The 17,430-nt window shown below is 46.8% G+C and overlaps 1 protein-coding gene across 5 annotated transcripts in view; it reads right to left on the reverse strand.

Moving 5' to 3' along the window:
• The window catches only part of nalcn (sodium leak channel, non-selective), a 135,476-nt gene that overhangs the window by 24,004 nt on the left and 94,042 nt on the right, over positions 1-17,430 (reverse strand). For all 5 annotated transcript variants that reach the window (XM_052026246.1, XM_052026245.1, XM_052026247.1 and 2 more), the window contains 9 exons: positions 16,984-17,104; positions 15,215-15,313; positions 13,918-14,011; positions 11,923-12,029; positions 10,582-10,656; positions 4,270-4,389; positions 2,883-2,951; positions 2,085-2,233; positions 1,362-1,455 (listed from right to left, as the gene is read on the reverse strand). In XM_052026246.1, the coding sequence (XP_051882206.1) occupies positions 1,362-1,455; positions 2,085-2,233; positions 2,883-2,951; positions 4,270-4,389; positions 10,582-10,656; positions 11,923-12,029; positions 13,918-14,011; positions 15,215-15,313; positions 16,984-17,104 (928 nt within the window). The remainder of the gene's footprint in view (positions 1-1,361; positions 1,456-2,084; positions 2,234-2,882; positions 2,952-4,269; positions 4,390-10,581; positions 10,657-11,922; positions 12,030-13,917; positions 14,012-15,214; positions 15,314-16,983; positions 17,105-17,430) is intronic.

A 17,430-nucleotide genomic window follows, 5' to 3' on the forward strand; every position in this document is an offset into this window, starting at 1 on the left:
GACCAGATCATGGCTGATCAACTCCACTGCCCTCCCTTGGTTCCTTAATCCGCAGACCCTGAACCCAACAAGGATGTTTCAGCCTCAGTTTGGACATTGTCACGCAAGTTTTATGAGCCTCTTGGGGCAGGGAGTTATAGATTCCCACTGTCCATTGCACTGGACATTCCTCAACAGAGAAAATGGCTTTAAGAGTCATTGTCAGAGTAATACAGCACGGAAACAGGCCCTTTGGCCCAACATGTCCATGCTGACCAAGTTGCCTACCTGAGCTAGTCCCATTTGCCCATGTTTGGTCCATGTCCCTCTGGACCTTTCCTATCCATACACTTATCCAAATGTATTTTAAATGTTGCTACTGTACCCGCCTCAACTACTTCTACTGGCAGCTCATTTCATATACCCACCACCCTCTGTGTGAAGAAGTTGTCCCTCTGGTCCCTTTTAAATCTTGCCCCCTCAACTTAAACCTAAGCCCTCTAGTTTTTGGTTCCCTTTCCCTGGGAAAAAGACTGAGTGCATTCACCTTATCTCTTCCCCTCCTGATTTTATACACCTCTATAAGGTCACCCCTCAGTCTCCAATGCTCCAAGGAATAAAGTCCTAGCCTGCCCAACCTCTCCCTATAACTCAGACCATCGAGTCCTGGCAACATCCTCGTAAAGCTTCTCTACACTCTCTCCAGTTTAATGGCATCTTTCCTATAACACGGCGGCCAAAGCTGAACACAATATTCCAAGTGTGGTCTCACCAACCTCTTCCCTTCACCAGTTCCTCCATTTCCCTATTCTCCCTGTTACCGCATGTAAACATTAAGGACGTTAGTTGAGCAAAACTTTACCTTCCAAAACATTCCAATCGCCGACAGTTCATCATTATATTGTTTCATTCCTGCTCGTTTTTCTCGATTTACCTTCAGTGGGGAGTCCATAATTTTCTGACCACTAATGTTATACTGACAGGTCCACAGAGCCACACAGCACAGAAACAGGCCCATCAGCCCATCAAATCTATGCCAACCATCAACCACCCATTTACAATAATCCTACGCTAATTCCATCTGATTCTCCCCAAGTTCCCATCAGTTCCCCGTTTCTACCAGTTCCTTACAACAGAAACAATCTGTAGCAACTTATCAACATCTTGTACAACTAAATTGATTGAGCTTCACTGAATTAATCCACTCAAATCTTTAAAGCAACCATCACATCATCCTGTAATCTGTTACACAGCAGCAGTAGGACTGTACATGTATAAGCCTGGGGAACCTTGCCAGGGTCAAAGGCAGACCAGTTAACAGAGCCCATGGGGATGCCTTTGACCTTGGGGCAATGACGAGGCTCCAGTGACTCCCCACTCACCATGCAGTCATGCATAATCTTATTCCAGTCTTCCCCTGTGACGATGCGGAACAGGACGGTGATGGCTTTACCAGCAGAGGAGAAGTTTGCATGTCTGTATGGGAGATAAGGGGCAACAGGGCAGTTATCATCAGGGTACTGGAGTGGCAAATGGCCTGGATCAAACTAGCAAAACTGTGAAATCAGACGACACCCCAGGCAATTTCAATCAGTAAATCTTCAGCATTATTGCTCAATATAAAATATATAATAAGATGTTTTTCCTTTGGAATATAGTCTCTGTCAATACAGGAGGTCGCAGAGATAGGGAGGGGTGTAGGGGCCGTGGGGGAGGGGTGGTTACAGAGACAGGGAGGGGTGTGGGGCCTGGACAGGGTATATGGACAGGGAGGGGTGCAGGCCAAAGAGGGATTTGAAAATAAGCATGGAAGTTTGAGAATGGAGATGGCAGGCTGGGAACCAGTGGGGTCAGCGGGCAAGGGAGGGATGGGTGAACAGGTCTCGTGTCTGCACATGGGCTGCAGGGGTTTTGCTGAACACCAGTGTATCGAGGCACATTGGTGCCAGCCAGTATACTGGGGCTCTGTCTGTACCCCAGCAGCCGGGAGCAGCCAGTGAGTTCCCACAAAGCCTGTCATGTGCCGAGATATTTATCACTCCTACAGACCAAAGTGGTATCGATAAAAACATGCCAGGGCACCGAGGGGAGAGAGGGTTACACACCTGTTGATGTTCTCCCCATACTTGACAGTTCCAAACAGTACCACTCCAGCAAAGGCGTAGCAGATCAGCAGTAGGAACATGCCCACTATAATGAAAAAGCTCTTGTACATACTGACAACTACAGTTAGTAACAACATCTTCAGTGTCACCTGTAACCAGACGACAAAGTGCCCTTGCATCAATTGAATATATTAACCAACTGATTAAACCAATTTAGAACATAGTAAACATTGTGAAAGGTTTACTCACTACAAAATCTCTGCACATCTTGACAGTCATTCTAAACGTTAAATATTCCTTGCAATGTTAACACCCTTAATAAATGAACGTTAAGCCTATTAGCTATAATAAATGGAGATTTCTGAGTGAGAGGTTTTATGTTACAATATAACAGCAAGGAAATGAGTCGCTGAAAATGCTAATGCGTTGTTACTATGTGATGACCTCAGCTTGTCTTAAGAAATGGACCTGAAATGGGGAACTGGCTCAAATCCTTGTCGAGATCGGACCTCTGCCTCTCCTGGGTCACCAGGGGCGACGGATGCGGCAAACCTCACCACGACATCTCATCGCGGGCGCTCAAACGCATCGAAGCAAAAAAAAACACACACACAAATGAATGCAGTGAATGGACATGAAGCGTGTAACACCATTATACATTCCACACAGGACGACAGCAACACAAGACACTGCAGGAGACTGACGATGACGTGCAACGGCACGGATACCCTCGCACCTCCGAGCCACGCGCTCCGTCTGGGGGAGGTGTGCTGCACCTGAGGCGAGCTGTGTACTCACGTGTTTCCCACAGATGGAGAAGAAGCGGAAAACGATGACACAGGCTCCCATCATGTAGGTGTACTCGTTCTGTAAATGGCCACAAACAAACTCTGTAACTCAGCCTGAGGTGATTCCAAGTTATCGATACATCCCAGAGCTGGGTCCCAGAGAGAGAGTCCGCCCACCCCAACCATCACACCAGCCCCCTCCCTCCCCTCTCCATCTCCCACCACCTTCCTCGTGTGCTCATATAGCGTCGTCTTAAACTCGTCCCTGCTCTTGACCTCCACACCTCCCTGTGGGAGCAAGCTCCACATTCTCCCTGCACTCTCAAAGTCTCTCTCTGCAAATCCGTAACATCAGTGACCTTAGAGTCATACAGCACAGAAACAGGCCCTTCGGCCCAACTCATCCATGCCGACTGTGTTGCCCAGCGAGCTCATCCCATCTGCCTGCGTTTGCCCCATAGCCCTCTAAACCCCTCCTATCCATGTGCTTATCTAGATGGGTTTTAAACGTTGCTAATGTGGCCTCCTCAACCGCTATTTCTGGCAGCTCGTTCCAAATACGTTCTGCCTTTTGTGTGAAGAAGATGCCCCTGATGTCCCTTTTAAATCTCTCACCTCTGATCTTAAACCTTTGCCCTCTTGTTTTTAGCACTCCCTCCCTGGGAAAAAGACTGTGTGCTTTCAATCTGTCTATGCCCCTCATGATCTTATACACCTCCATCAGGTCACCCCTCAATCTCCTATGTTCCAGGGAATAAAGTCTACGCAACCTCTCCTTGTAACTCAGGCCCCCAAGTCCAGGCGACCTTGTGGTGACACACAAGAGATTTGCTCCAACCTCTGCCTATTTTTAACAATTGTGCCAAGGATAAGGTACTCAGTTTGGAATTTAAACAGAACGTCTTCTGTTTCCGTGGCACCCTTCACGCCCTCGTTGCATACCAGAGCACAAAGGTCCGACAAAGAGCAAAAAGATAATGGCCTGATAATCCATGTTCGATGGTACCAATCGAGGGAGAAATATCAGCCCAGGTGAGAAGCCTCATCTCGTGTCCAAAATGGATCTCTTCCATCCAACTGGGGAGTCTGGTGGTGCTTTGATGCGGCTGGAAGGTGGCACCTATGGCAGTGTGGCAGTTCCCCAGTAGAGCTAGCACAGACTTTTGTGCTCAAGTTGGATTCGGACCCACAACCTTCTGATTCAGGTTAGAGTGTGGTCCGCTTAGGATTCCGGAACATTAACAGGAAACCCTCAAGGCAAAACGTTCCAATTAATCCGACAGGAGCAGAGCTGGGAAATTTTCATGGTCTGAGCTGAGACTGATTGAATTCTGTCCAGATATGACATTCCTATAAACCTGCTCAATAGAGCTGGTGAAATCCCAGATGTGACTTACAAGTAAAGCGAAGTGTAACACCACCCAGATCACACCCAGCGACGTCACCAGCAGGTCATAACGGTTGCGTCGGCTTTGCCAGAATCCAGATGGGGACATGGCAGTGATCTTCATGGTCACCTGAAGGAAGCAGAGACAGAAACCCATTCAAATACAGGCAATACGTCAGCACCATGTTCATAGCTTGCCCACAGAAGGACCTACTTACCCTGTTTATTGTCTGATTTTTTTGGTGAACTTTCAACCTTACTAAAGCCTGACAGACCCCTGTATGGCGGACGTATCTCCCACCCCTCCACACACCCCAGCTCATGAAGCACCGTTGCAGAGAATACAAGACAAAATAGTGACTTGACCAAGACCTGTCATGACCCATTCAGGATATTCCATTGGACTTTACAGCCAATAAGGTTCTCTTGTAGTGTAGTCAACATTAGATACATGGCAGCCGATTTGAATGCAGTGAGTTTCCATGAACAGACGTGCGATAATGAACAAATAATCTCTGTGACATTAACAGGGGAAGAAGACGCAGAAAAACATATGAATTAGGAGCAGGAGTAGGTCATGGCCCCTCTGCCGAGAATAGAGGAGGTTAGGAGGGGAAATGACTGAGGTATATAAAATTGAAGGGTACAGATAGGGTAGACTGCAGGAAACTTTCCCCTTATCAAAGGTGAATAAAACTAGAGGACATGGATTTAGGGTGAGGGGTAAGAGAGGGGATCTGAGGGGGACCTATTTTACCCAGAGAGTGGTGAGTACCTGGAACACACTGCCTGAGAGAGTGGTGGAAGCAGAGTTGCTGACAACACTTAAGAAGTGTCCGGACAAGTGTTTGAATCACACAGGCAGAGACGGCTGCAGGCCAAGTGCTGGAAGATGGGGTTAGTATGGATGGTGCCCACTGGTTGGCCTGGACATGATGGGCTGAATGGCCTGTTTCCCTGCTGTATAACTCTATGATTGCCAGTTAATAAGATTACAAGATGCTGCAGTATCCCCAGAGACTGTGCGAACACTGGGAAGAATTCTCCTGCTTCTTCTTCAAACTGTAGACACCCAGACGGCAGACGCTGGAACCTGGAGCAACACACAATCTGCTGGAGGAACTCAGCGGGTCGAGCCGCATCTGTGGGGGGGGGGGGGGGGGGGGAGGAATTGTCGACATTTTGGGTCCTGATGCAGGGTTTCGAGCTGAAACAGCGACCTTTCCTCCCCCAACACCCCCCACAGATGCTGCTCGACTCACTGAGTTCCTCCAATAGATTGTTTGCTGCTCTACTTCAAACCATGCCTGGGATTTTTCACGTTCAGCTGTGTGGCTGCAAATTAGTGTCTCACCCCGAAGCAACTCCTCTGACACTGCAGCACTCCTGCAGTACTGTGGCAACAGCCTGGATTTTGTGCTCAAGTCTCTGGAGGACACACAACCTCACAAAACCGACAGAGCGTTCCTGACGAAGCAGGAATCAGTCAACATCAAAGGACAGGCGTTGAACAGGGAGCTGATTTACAGGCTCCAGTGCATCTGATGGCACAGACACTACCTCAGTTTATCATCTCACGCCAAGCAGCAGAACAAGTCCGCAGTAGCTGGATTCTGCCATCTTCACTGTCTGCTTGGCTTTGAAATGCAAACCTCTTGCCTTTAGTGGTTCTGATCAGGTCGAGCCCATCAGTCTCTGGGGCTACCCCATTATCTCAGCTCTTTTTATGACATCTTGCTTTGGGTCGGAGGGGTGAATGTCAATCTTCCTGTTGCTTTTGACTTGCTGGGCTATTTCTAATGTGTGATACAGATTTTCTTCACAGTGCACTGCCCAGCCCAACTGACCCCTGTGCTTCTCTCATAAAGAGCAAAGCCTGAAATGGATAACAAATCCCCAAGCCTTGGCATCACCGGGCTGCTTGTCACACACTGGAAATACAGATGCAGTCTCTGCACCATTTACAAGCTGAACAGAGCTGAGAGAGAGAGCGAGAGCGAGAGCAAGAGAGAGAGAGGGAACACCTCTCCCACTCAGTAAATTACCCCTTGATATGTATCAACTGAGCATTGCAACTGCTTTCAAGAACTTCCCTAACATCAGTTTTCAATTATTTTGCAGGTTTTACTTTTAATATTTGGGATATTTTGAAAGCCTTGGTGAAGTTGATGAACCTATTCTCCTGGTTGCATCTTCCCCTGAGCTTTGTGAATGATGATTGAACACACCTGGCTAGGACACTGACTGATCCATACACAGCCAGTACTGCCACATTCACTTTCCAGCATTGCTCTCATAATTAAGGATACTTTTCATAGTCTCATTAATTTACCAGCATTTCCTCTCAATCCAGCAAGGAATGCCAAGTAATTATGAAATACAGATCTCATTAAAAATTTGACCTTTAATCCTCAAGAGTTCATCAATAGCAGATTACAAGCTGCTCTCCCCCAAACTGGAAGCACATCTAATAGGTGATCAAAGCTGGTCAATAAGAGGCACCACTTGGCAAATTAGTCCTTAACCTACCTTGTGCAGAATGAGAAGACACACACGCACCACTAATGGGCAGGATATTGCTGAGCATTTTATAGATCTGGGCGTCACTGCTAAACCCAGCAGTTATTACCCTGCACTGACTGCCCTTGAGATGGCGCTGATGAGCCACGTTCGTGAACCGCTGCAGTCCTGCAATGTCGCCAGTGCTGTTTGGGAGGGAGACCCAGTGTGGATGAAGAATTGGCGATATATTTCCTACTCAGCATAATGTGTAACTTGGAGGGGAGCCTGCAGGTAGCGGTGTTACCATAAGCTTTCTGCCCTCGTCCTTGGTGGTGATAGAGCTTGCAGGTTTGGGAGGGATCTGGGTGAGTAACTGCAGTGCACATTGGAGATGGTGCACACTGCAGCCACTGTATACTGGCAGTGTAAGGTTGGTTAATGGGGAGTCAGTCAGGTGGGCTGCTTTGTCCTGGATGGCACTGAGCTTTCTGAGTGTTGTTGCATCCAGATAAGAACATACAAAACAGAAATGAGAATCAGCCCATCAAGACTGCCCTTTTGTATACACAAGATGCACATGTTGTTGACTGAAGAGTTATCTAATGGAGTGGTTGGGATAACTGAAGCCTTTGATGGGGTGGACAGGGATAGAAACCATTCCAGAACAAGCCTTAAAACAAGAGCACGACCGAGACTCTCTGCCCAAAAGACCACTGAGGCTGGACATTTCAGAACTGAGGCTGATAGAGTTTTGTTGGGTTGGGGACTGAGGTTTACAGAACCAGGGGTGGGGGATACAGATCAGATTTTTGTTAAGGATGCCTGCCATCCTGGTCAGTCTCTTTTCTCTCTTCTACCTTCTGGGAGAAGATACAGGAGTTTGAAAGCCCGGACGTCCAGACTGGGGCACAGCTTCTTCCCCACTGCTGTCAGACTCCTGAACCAATCCCCTCTCTCACATCCCCTTCCCGGCGGTGCTGCCACGTTCTTGGACTCTTAATTCTACCTCTTCCGTTATTGTCCCTTTAGCATTTTTTTGCACCACTTTGGACTGCACTACAATCTTTGCACCATTCTGCTGTTTTGTAGTTGCTGTATTTGTTGGTGTATTTATCATTACCATGTACACTGTTTACTTCACATGAGCAAGGAATTTCACTGCATCCCAGTGTATATGACAAGAAACTAATCTGAATCTAATTGAGCAATGAAACTGAGATGAGGGGAAATTACTTTGCTCTGATGACTGTGAATCTTCCAAATTCTCCTCCCCAGATGGGGTCACCCAGTTGTTGAGAGTATTTAAATCCGGGGTAGATGGATAGTTGGGCACTGAGCAAACCAACATATCTGCAGATCCAATGGGAAGACGGGGTGGAATATCGTCGGTGGAGGCACGGTGATCTAACTGACTGGTGGCGCAGGCTCAAGGAGCAGAACGTCCTCTTCCTGCTCCGCGGCCTCATTCTGATTAGTTTGCAGGTTTCAAAACTATTTTAAGACTGAGGTATGCTTCTGAAAAACGACTCTGGCCAACCAGTCTCACACTTAAAATACACGAACTGTCTGTAAGTGCAATGCACCTGCATAAAAATAACTTGGTTAATGCAACTTTTAGAACTTTTGCAGAGGGTTAGGAGAAAAATTCAAGTTTCAGGAAGACACACTGACAGAATGTTCAATGCTGCTGGAGTAAGAGACAAGACTGAACTTTGCCCTCAGGTACTTTAAAATAATTCATTCTGTTTTTTTAAAGAATTAAAACTGCATTGGAGTAGCAGCTTGCACATCCTCAGGCTATCCTGAAGAGCTTCACAGCCCGAGAAGCACTCCCTGAAGTGTTAGCACCGTTGCAATGTGGGAAACACTGCAGCCAAATCTGCGCACAGCAAGATCCCACAAACAGCAACAAGGTGGAACAAGCAAGAACTGTTCCAATGAAAAGTCTGAAACATCGAACTGATTCTCCCTCCCCACAGGTGCTGACTGGCCTGCTGAGGATCTCCAGCATTCCCATAGAGTCACAGAGAGATACTACACAGAAACAGGCCCTTTGGCCCATCAAGTCCATGCCAGCCATCAGCCACCCATTTACACTCATCCTACATTAATCCCACCTTTGTTTTATTCTCCCCACATCCTCATCAACTCCCCCCAGATTCTGCCACTCACCTACACACTGGGGGCAATTAATCTACCGATCCTCACAACTTTGGGATGTGGGAGGAACCCGGAGCACCCGGGGGAACCCCACACAGTCACGGGGAGAACGTGCAAACTCCACACGGACAGCACCCAAGGTCAGGATTGGACCCGGGTCTCTGGAGCTGTGAGGCAGTAGCTCTCGCTGCTGTGCCACTGTTGCTCCATCTCTGGTGTTAGATCAGAGTTCCAACATCTGCAATTTGTTGCTTTTGTTCAAAGAGAAATAGTCTGACAATTTGACGTTGGTAGTGATGGTTGAGGAGTTAAACCCCAGGTGAACATCTCCCCTCCACCTTCAAAGCAGTGACCATGGGATCTTCTGCACCTTCCTCGAGGGGTTGCTGATGTGCTTCGGTTTTAAGTCCCTTTATGTCAAAATCAAAGTCCATGTCGAGTTTATTGTCAGATGCACAAGTCCATGTGTGCACAGGTGCAATGACAAACTTACCTGCAGCAGCATCACAGGTACAGAGCATCAGAGACACAACATTCACAGGAAAAACGTAAATTAAACAAAAATTATACACAATTTTTAGAAGAAAGAAACAGAACTGGAACAAAGAAAACAAAGTCCATTTTAGTGCAAAGTGATCAACGTGGTGTTGGTAAACTAGTGATTAGGGTTGTGCAGGTTGGTTCAAGAACCAATGGTTAAAGGGAAGTAGCTGTTCTTGAACCTGGTGGTGTGGGACTTCAGGCTTCTGTACCTCCTGCCCGATGGGAGCTGCGAGAAGATGTTTCTGAAGCTACAATATCATCGCTGGAGGTGGTTGTCAGTTTGCTTTGAGTGATGGATTGTACGCCTAGCACTGAGATACAAAACACTGACGATGTAAGACAAAGACAGTCAGTGCATTAACAATAGGGGGTTGCTCAACCTCCCTCAGCACCCAGTGTCCCAAGCGAAGGAGGTATGGGTGATGTATTGGAGGAGTTGTTGCCTGTGACAGGGATGTCCCTGAGTGACTCCCCTTTAGAATTACAGCAGCTGGAAGAATGGATGTGAAAGCTGCAACTCCAATGCACTTTTGATTCTTTAAAGGATCAGAATGAATCACTTTAATGTAACTAAGAGCAAATTTCGGTCCTTCCACTTGCCTCAGTAGCATCCAACGTTCTGTCAGTGTGACTTTTACCCTACCTGGAAAAGTGAATGTTGAAAGACAACAGAAAAATACAAGTAATTTATAAAAAGTCACCTCTCGAGAAAAGTTTAGGGTGCTAACTGGTGGATGGTTTGAGAAGTAATTTGAGAATGCAATCACGAGCTATCTGTGTCCTTCCATTGCTTTATTCCCTGACAACACAGCTAGGTGCATTATCAAACCATCACCGGAAGCAACAGAATGAATCCCTTTCCCAATAAATCACTGAAATCCATCCGTAATGGAGAATTTTTCACCTGCAGTAATCAGGAACACTTCATTTCTACGTGTGCCTTGCTCGGATAGTGCATCAATTAAAAGGAAACAAGTTGTCGCTAAAGGTGACCTTGGCCAGTGGTGAAGAGCTTCCACAGTTGGCAACAACCCTGGACGCACAACACAAATGGTGGCAGGATACAGCAGGGGTGTGGGTGCAGGTAGGAGCAAATATATATCGAAAATAACATTACCTCGAGGACAAAGATAAAGGTGAAGATGACAGACATCGTCGCTAGAGGAACTGTGACTGGATCATCAACGTCCCACTGCAACACAGAGAAGAAGTCACTGTCAGCAATGCAGTCACTTACAGCCTCTGGGTTTATGTCCATGGAAGGTAACTGGAGACCCAGGGGACAGGGAAGGGGACAGAGCCCAGTATCTAATGATTCCAGATCTCCTCTAGACTATTTGTTGTTTCCTGACCTGTCCCGCTCTCACCCTCACCTTCTCTTTCTGTCATTTAATTGTTCCTGTTCTCTGAGCTGGGGAGACATGAACAGATCTAGGGGGTGGGTGCCACTTTGTGGAGCCCTCTGCCCACTCCACAACAGTGCCATCCCTCCCCACTTCCTGTCACCTGTCACTTTAATTCTTCGCTCCATTCCTGATTCACCCTCAGCCTCGTGAAGCAAAGCAACCCCTGGCTTTTGTTCCTCAACATCACTGAACAGTATCAATGATTCTGCTCCTCTCCTTCACGTGTCCTCTACTCAGTAGCTGCGCCACACATTGCATTCTCTCCTTTCTCTGCATCTTAAAAACCACTTTATCTCTCCAATTTTTCCAGGTGCTAATGAAATGCAGAATCTGTTTCTCTCTCCACAGATGCTGCCTGACCTGCTGAGCATTTCCAGTCCTTTTTGTGGGAATTAACATTAAGAATTGTATGGGTCAAACCTGGATCTATTCCTGATGCTAAAGACGAGCTCCCAGCACATAAGGCTTGAATTATTGTCTGAAGGCTACCTGAGTGCTTTGGGTTGGTTTCCCACGTATATACTGTCTCTATTTAAAAAATTCCTTACTTTGCTTTCAAATCCCTATTTCTGGAATCTCCTCAACTCTACAATCTTCTAAGATCTCCATCTAGTCCTGGGCCGTTGACCATCCCCACCACTGGCACTTTCAGCTAGCTGGACCCCAAGCACTGGAATCTGTCCCTGAACCTCTCTACCACGACCTTGTCCACTCACATACTCCTTTCAATCCACCTCTCTGACCAAACTGCCCCAATCTCTCCTCTGTGGTTAGGTGTCAAATTCTGTTTGGATGTGATTGGGACATGTTCCAATATTAAAGGTGCTGTGTGAGTGAACACTGTTGCTGTTGTGGAGATAGTTACCCTGTCCTCCACCCCACTGTGCCACTGGATAGGAGAAGTTTGTGTTTCTGTGGCATCCTACACATCATTAGAGTGACCCAAAACATCCTGCAGTGCCTGACCGAGGGAGGACGGACCACCCTTCCTCATCGTGTCATTGGTGAACACTGTATCGTGCCGCACAATTCTAGTAACACCGGTTCCGTACCTTGACAGACAGGAGCACTGACTGTGCAAGGACCATCACAGCAATGCTTCTCTTGAAGAACGGGTGCTGAGTTATATCGTACATTTTAGCTCGGAGGCCACCATTATCTGGAAAACACAACAGAGAGTTATACCGGCCATTTGGCCACTCTGCTCCATGCTGCTTTTCTAGCCCACACCTATTTCCCCCTACCCCTCATCATCTTGCCCTCTCTCTCCTGCATTTATCCAGCTTTCCCTTACATCCATCCCTCCCCTCCACCCCTCCCTGTGAGGGTGAGATCCACAAGTTTTCTGAATTTCCATTGGACCAAGTGCTGACTAACATGTTGGCTTTTGGATTTGCTCTTCCTTAAGCTCCCTATGGTCTCACACCTCCCTACTTCTACAGTCCCCTCAGGGATCTCCGCACTCCTTGAATTCCATCCCTGAATCAAGCCACCACTGGCAGCCTTGCCTTCAGCTGCCTCAGCCGTGAGCCCCTCTTGCTTTTTAAGATTCTTCCCAAAACCTCTGTGTTTGATCAAACTTTTGATCACCTGTCTTAGTATCCCATGTAGCTGTGTGCTAATTTTTGTTTGAAAATACTCCTACACTGTGGGATATTGGTGCTACGTAAATGCAAACTGTTGTCTCTCTTTTACAACTCTTGCAGACTCCAGCAGGTGTAGCATCTTGTCACAGCCGATTTTAGTTGAGTACAAGAGCGGGGATGCAACTTTATGAAACACTGGTCAGACCTCAGTGGGAGTACTGTGTAGCGGTTAGCGTAACGCTATTACAGCGCCAGCGACCCGGGTTCAATTCCTGCTGCTGTCTGTAAGGAGTTTGTACGTTCTCCCCGTGTCTGCGTGGGTTTCCTCCGGGTGCTCCGGTTTCCTCCCACATTCCAAAGACGTACGGGTTAGGAAGTTGTGGGCGTGCTATGTTGGCGCTGGAAGCGTGGCGACACTTGCGGGCTGCCCCCAGAACACCCTACGCAAAAGATGCATTTCACTGTGTGTTTCAATGTACATGTGACTAATAAAGAAATCTTATCTTATATGGTCACCACACTATAGGAAGGACGTGATTGCACTGGAGAAGGTGCAGAGGAGATTCACCAGATTGGAGCAGTTCAGTTATGAGGAGAGACTGTTCTCCCTAGACCGGAGGTGGTTAGGAGGGGACATAATTGAAGGATATAAAATAATGAGGGGCATAGATAGGGTAGACTGCAGGAAACTATCCCCCATATCAGAGATAGATTAAAACTAGGGGACAAAGGTTTAAGGTCAGAGGGGAGAGTTAGAGGGGATCTGAGGGGGACCTTTCTCACCCAGAGAGTGGTGAGTACCTGGAACACACTACCGGAGACAGTGGAAGCAGAGTCCCTGATGGCATTTAAGGAGAGTCTAAATGAGCACTTGAATCACACAGGCAGGGAATGCTACGGGCCCAGTGCTGGAAGATGGGGTTAGCACAGGTTGGTGTGGACAGGGTGGGCTGAGTGGCCTGTGTCCATGCTGCGTGATTCTGCGAGTGCTTCAAGAGCTTCATTGGAAACAACAACAGCAAATTGCATTTATAGAGCACCTGAATGCTGAAAGCATCCTCCTCAATGACATGTTGCGCTCTTCTGTAATGCTGTCAAACTGTGTTAGTACATTTCCCTTCAAAGAACACTGTGTGATTTCCTCCTTGATGCTCTGAATTATTCTGAACATGTCCAGTATCTTTCCTGTGGCAGTAAAGAAAGCTGCCATTGTTTACATGGGGTGGTGTAGACACAGACAGCCTGTATAAATTCATCACAGCTATTAGGGCTAAAACAGTCGGAGTTCACACAGGCAAGGAAAAACATTGGTAAATATAGCTTCCTCAAAGTTAGATTTGAGTCTGAAATTAATGGGGCTCCCCTTGACTAATTGTTGAAGGATATCTAACTTTTCACACAGCCATGAAATGAGGGCAGCCACTTGAAGTGTGCTGGCCAGTAAGACAGAACCTTGTTTACCAGGTCTAGCTGCCAGGTGGAGGGGCTGAGCGATCTTCAGCCGGCTTTTCAGGTCTTCCCATCGCCTCTGATCGACGGTCAGTAAAGCAGTGCCCTAGAGAACCAATAGGAAGGCAACTCACCAGTAAGTCCACCTCACTGTGTAAGTCAGGCCACAATAGGTGCCAGTGCTATATTGCTTGCTCACTGAAATGACCGAGAATATATTTCTGCCCCCTAACTTTTAACTTTAGTACAAAAGTCAAGTATTTTTAAAGCAAAAGTAGTTAAAGTAAAAGTAGCAAAAAAATCTGATGGAATTAGTCAGGGGCAGGATGCAGTAGTTGCAATACTGTATGTGTTTTTATTGTATTACATAAATGTCACACCAATAGCACCAGTGAGTTATGCAAAGCAGAGGAATAGAGATCAAACTACAACTGGTCATTGACTTCAGGAAGCAGGGCGGAGTACACACCCCTGTCAATGGTGCTGAGGTGGAGATGGTTGAGAGCTTCAAGTCCCTAGGTGTAAATATCATCAATAATTTGTCCTGGGTTTAGCCACATTGATGCTATGGCCAAAAAAGCGCACCAATGCCTCTACTTCCTCAGAAGGCTAAGGAAATTCGGCATGTCCCTGATGACTTACCAATTTTTTTCGATGTACCACAGAAAGCATCCTATCCAGATGCATCACAGCTTGGGACGGCAACTGCTCTCCCCAAGACCATAAGAAATTGCAGAGACTTGTGAACACAGCCCAGTCCATCACACAAACCCGACTCTGTCTACACTTCCCGCTGCCTCGGGAAAGCAGGCAACATAATCAAGGACCCCTCCCACCCCGTACATTCTCTCTTCTCCCCCCTCCCCCCACCGCCGTCGGGCAGAAGATACAAAAGTCTGAGAACACATACCACTAGGCTCAAGGACAGCTTCTATCCCGCTGTTATCAACTCTTAAACGGACCTCTCACATGCTAAAAGATGAAATCCTGATCTCCCAATCTACCTCGTTGTGGCCCTTTGCACTTTAGTTGTCCACCTGCACTGTACTTTCTCTGTAACTGTAACACGATATTCTGCATTCTGCTTTCTTTTTACTACCTTGATGTACTTATGCACGGAATGATCTGTCTGGATGGCACGCAAACAAAAGCTTTTCACTGTATCTCAGTACATGTGACAATAAGAAACCAATACCAATACCATAAATTGGACAGAAAGATGATTCATTATCACATATTTGACTCTGGCTTGGAAACAACCAAGGGTGAAAGCAGTGAGCAGGTCTGTAATGGCGCAGGCGGGGCTCACCTTATTTTCATTGAAATTAGCGATGACAACACCAACAAAGAGAGTCAGTCCAATCATGCAGCCGAGGAAAACAAAGACATGGATGTAGATGCCATGAATCTGCAGAAACAGAGTTTGCAGTTACGTCAGTGACTCGGACTTTACACTGAGGTTAATGGCGAGTATTTTGGTGTCAGATTTATTACAAAACAAATTAAACAGCATTGTCCCTGTCCCAAACGTGCACGATGTAACGCAGAAAACCGAGAGCCACAGTTAATGCTGAACCTCTTCCCCATGAGCTCTGCTCCAGTGGAACCCCATCAGTCATGTGACATTCAGATGCCTCCCCACTACAGATGCACTGGCACATTCAGATGCAAGTGCATTGAATCTTAACTAGTGAGAACCAACCTCTCGTGCCCTGAAAAAGGTATGGAATATTACTTTTAATCATTGCTGGGGCTTAAAGTGGAAATTAATTTCATTTACTTCTCTTTCTAATCTCTCTCTCTTAATTCCATGTTCCTTTGTCTCACTTTATTTTGAACTCACTGCAAGATTATGTTAAATCAGATATTCTAACTTTACCCATCCCCACCACCTGGGCCATGCCATCTTCTCACAGCTACCATCGGGCAGGAGGTACAGAAGCCTGAAATCCCACACCACCAGGTTCAGAAACAGTTACTTCCCTTCAACCATTCAGTTCTTGAACCAACCAGCAAAACCCTAATCACTACAGATTAGTAACACCATGACCACTTTGCACTAAAATAGACTTTGTTTCTTTTTGTTCTAATTGTGTCCTTTCTTGTAAAAATTGTTTGTAATTTATGTTTAATTTATGTTTTTCTTGTGAATGCTGCTTATCTGATGCTTTGTGCCTGTGATGCTGCTGCAAGTAAGTTTTTCATTGCACCTGTGCACACATGGACTTGCGCAGGTGACAATAAACTCGACTTTGACTTCAGACTCTTTGGGGAGAAATGAGTCTTTGGTGTTGGGCACTGGCTGTTTGCGAGAGTATTGGTTGCCTGACATCCTCTTCCTTCCACTGATTTTGCGAGAGCAGAGTGCCAGGAGGTGAGTGCATCTGGAGTTAAATGTTCCTGTGTGTGGTTAGTGAAAGTGACCAAAAGAACAAATTTCTGCCCCCTAACTTTTAACTTTAGTGCAGAAGTCAAATCTTTTCACCAGTGGTGAAAGTGTAACAAAAAAGCCTTGTGGAAGTGCTTTGGGGCAGTTGCAATAAAGTTTTTGTTATATTCCATAAATGTCAGTGAGTTGCACAAAGCACAGGAAAAGAGGTTAAATTATGCCATAAATTGGACAAAGTAACTGGTTCATTATCACTTATTTGACTCTAGTTGGAAACAACAAAGGGAGAAGGCAGCGAGCAGCTTCTGTGTAGACACAAAAGATGCTGGAATCTGGTACTAAACAACAAATTGCTGGAAGAACTCAGTGGGTCGGGCAGCATCTGTGGAGGGAAATGGACAACTGACGTTTCAGGTTGAGATCCTTCATTTGGACTCCTGAAAGATTGACTGTCCACTTCCTTCCACAGACGCTGCCTGACCCGCTAAGTTCTACCAGCAGTTTGTTTTTTGTTCTGTACAGACATGTCACGTGTCCCGGTCTCCTGATGACAGCATGTCCCACGAGAAGGTCATAGGGAGTTGTAACCAGGATAAACAGGGAGCACTGTTCCTTCACTGCCAACTGACAAAACCGGGCCAACACCAAAACAATTATCCCAAACCCTGTTGGAAATCAATGATCCTCACCGGCCCCACTCGATGAATGATGACGTCTCGGACTTCGACCCAACCTTTCAGCGACAGCACTTCAAACAAGGCCAGCAACGCACTGCCCACATTGTCAAAGTTGAAGTTTCGAGGATTGGCCCTGGAATGAAGGAGACATCTTTCCCATAAATCCCATCAGAATGCAAACAGAGCTCCTGGTTTCTCCAGCAACAACTTGCATCCACTTCCTGCAGCAGCACGATGGTGACCCAGACCTGGTGTGGGGACACACATGGGCTCCAGGGTCTTGGATAATCTGCAGCAGCTTCCTGGGACATTGTCCAAGCCAAATGTTAAGGCAGGTGACTGAAAGCTCAGTCATGGAGGTGGGATTGAAGGGGACTGGTAACAGTCGGAGAGGTGCAGAGGTTGGGGAGGGAATTCCAGAGCCCAGGGCCCAGGCAGCTGAGGGCACAACCACCAATG

Source organism: Pristis pectinata, chromosome 11 (genome assembly GCF_009764475.1).
Source record: "Pristis pectinata isolate sPriPec2 chromosome 11, sPriPec2.1.pri, whole genome shotgun sequence".
In the NCBI taxonomy this organism is placed as follows: domain Eukaryota; kingdom Metazoa; phylum Chordata; class Chondrichthyes; order Rhinopristiformes; family Pristidae; genus Pristis; species Pristis pectinata.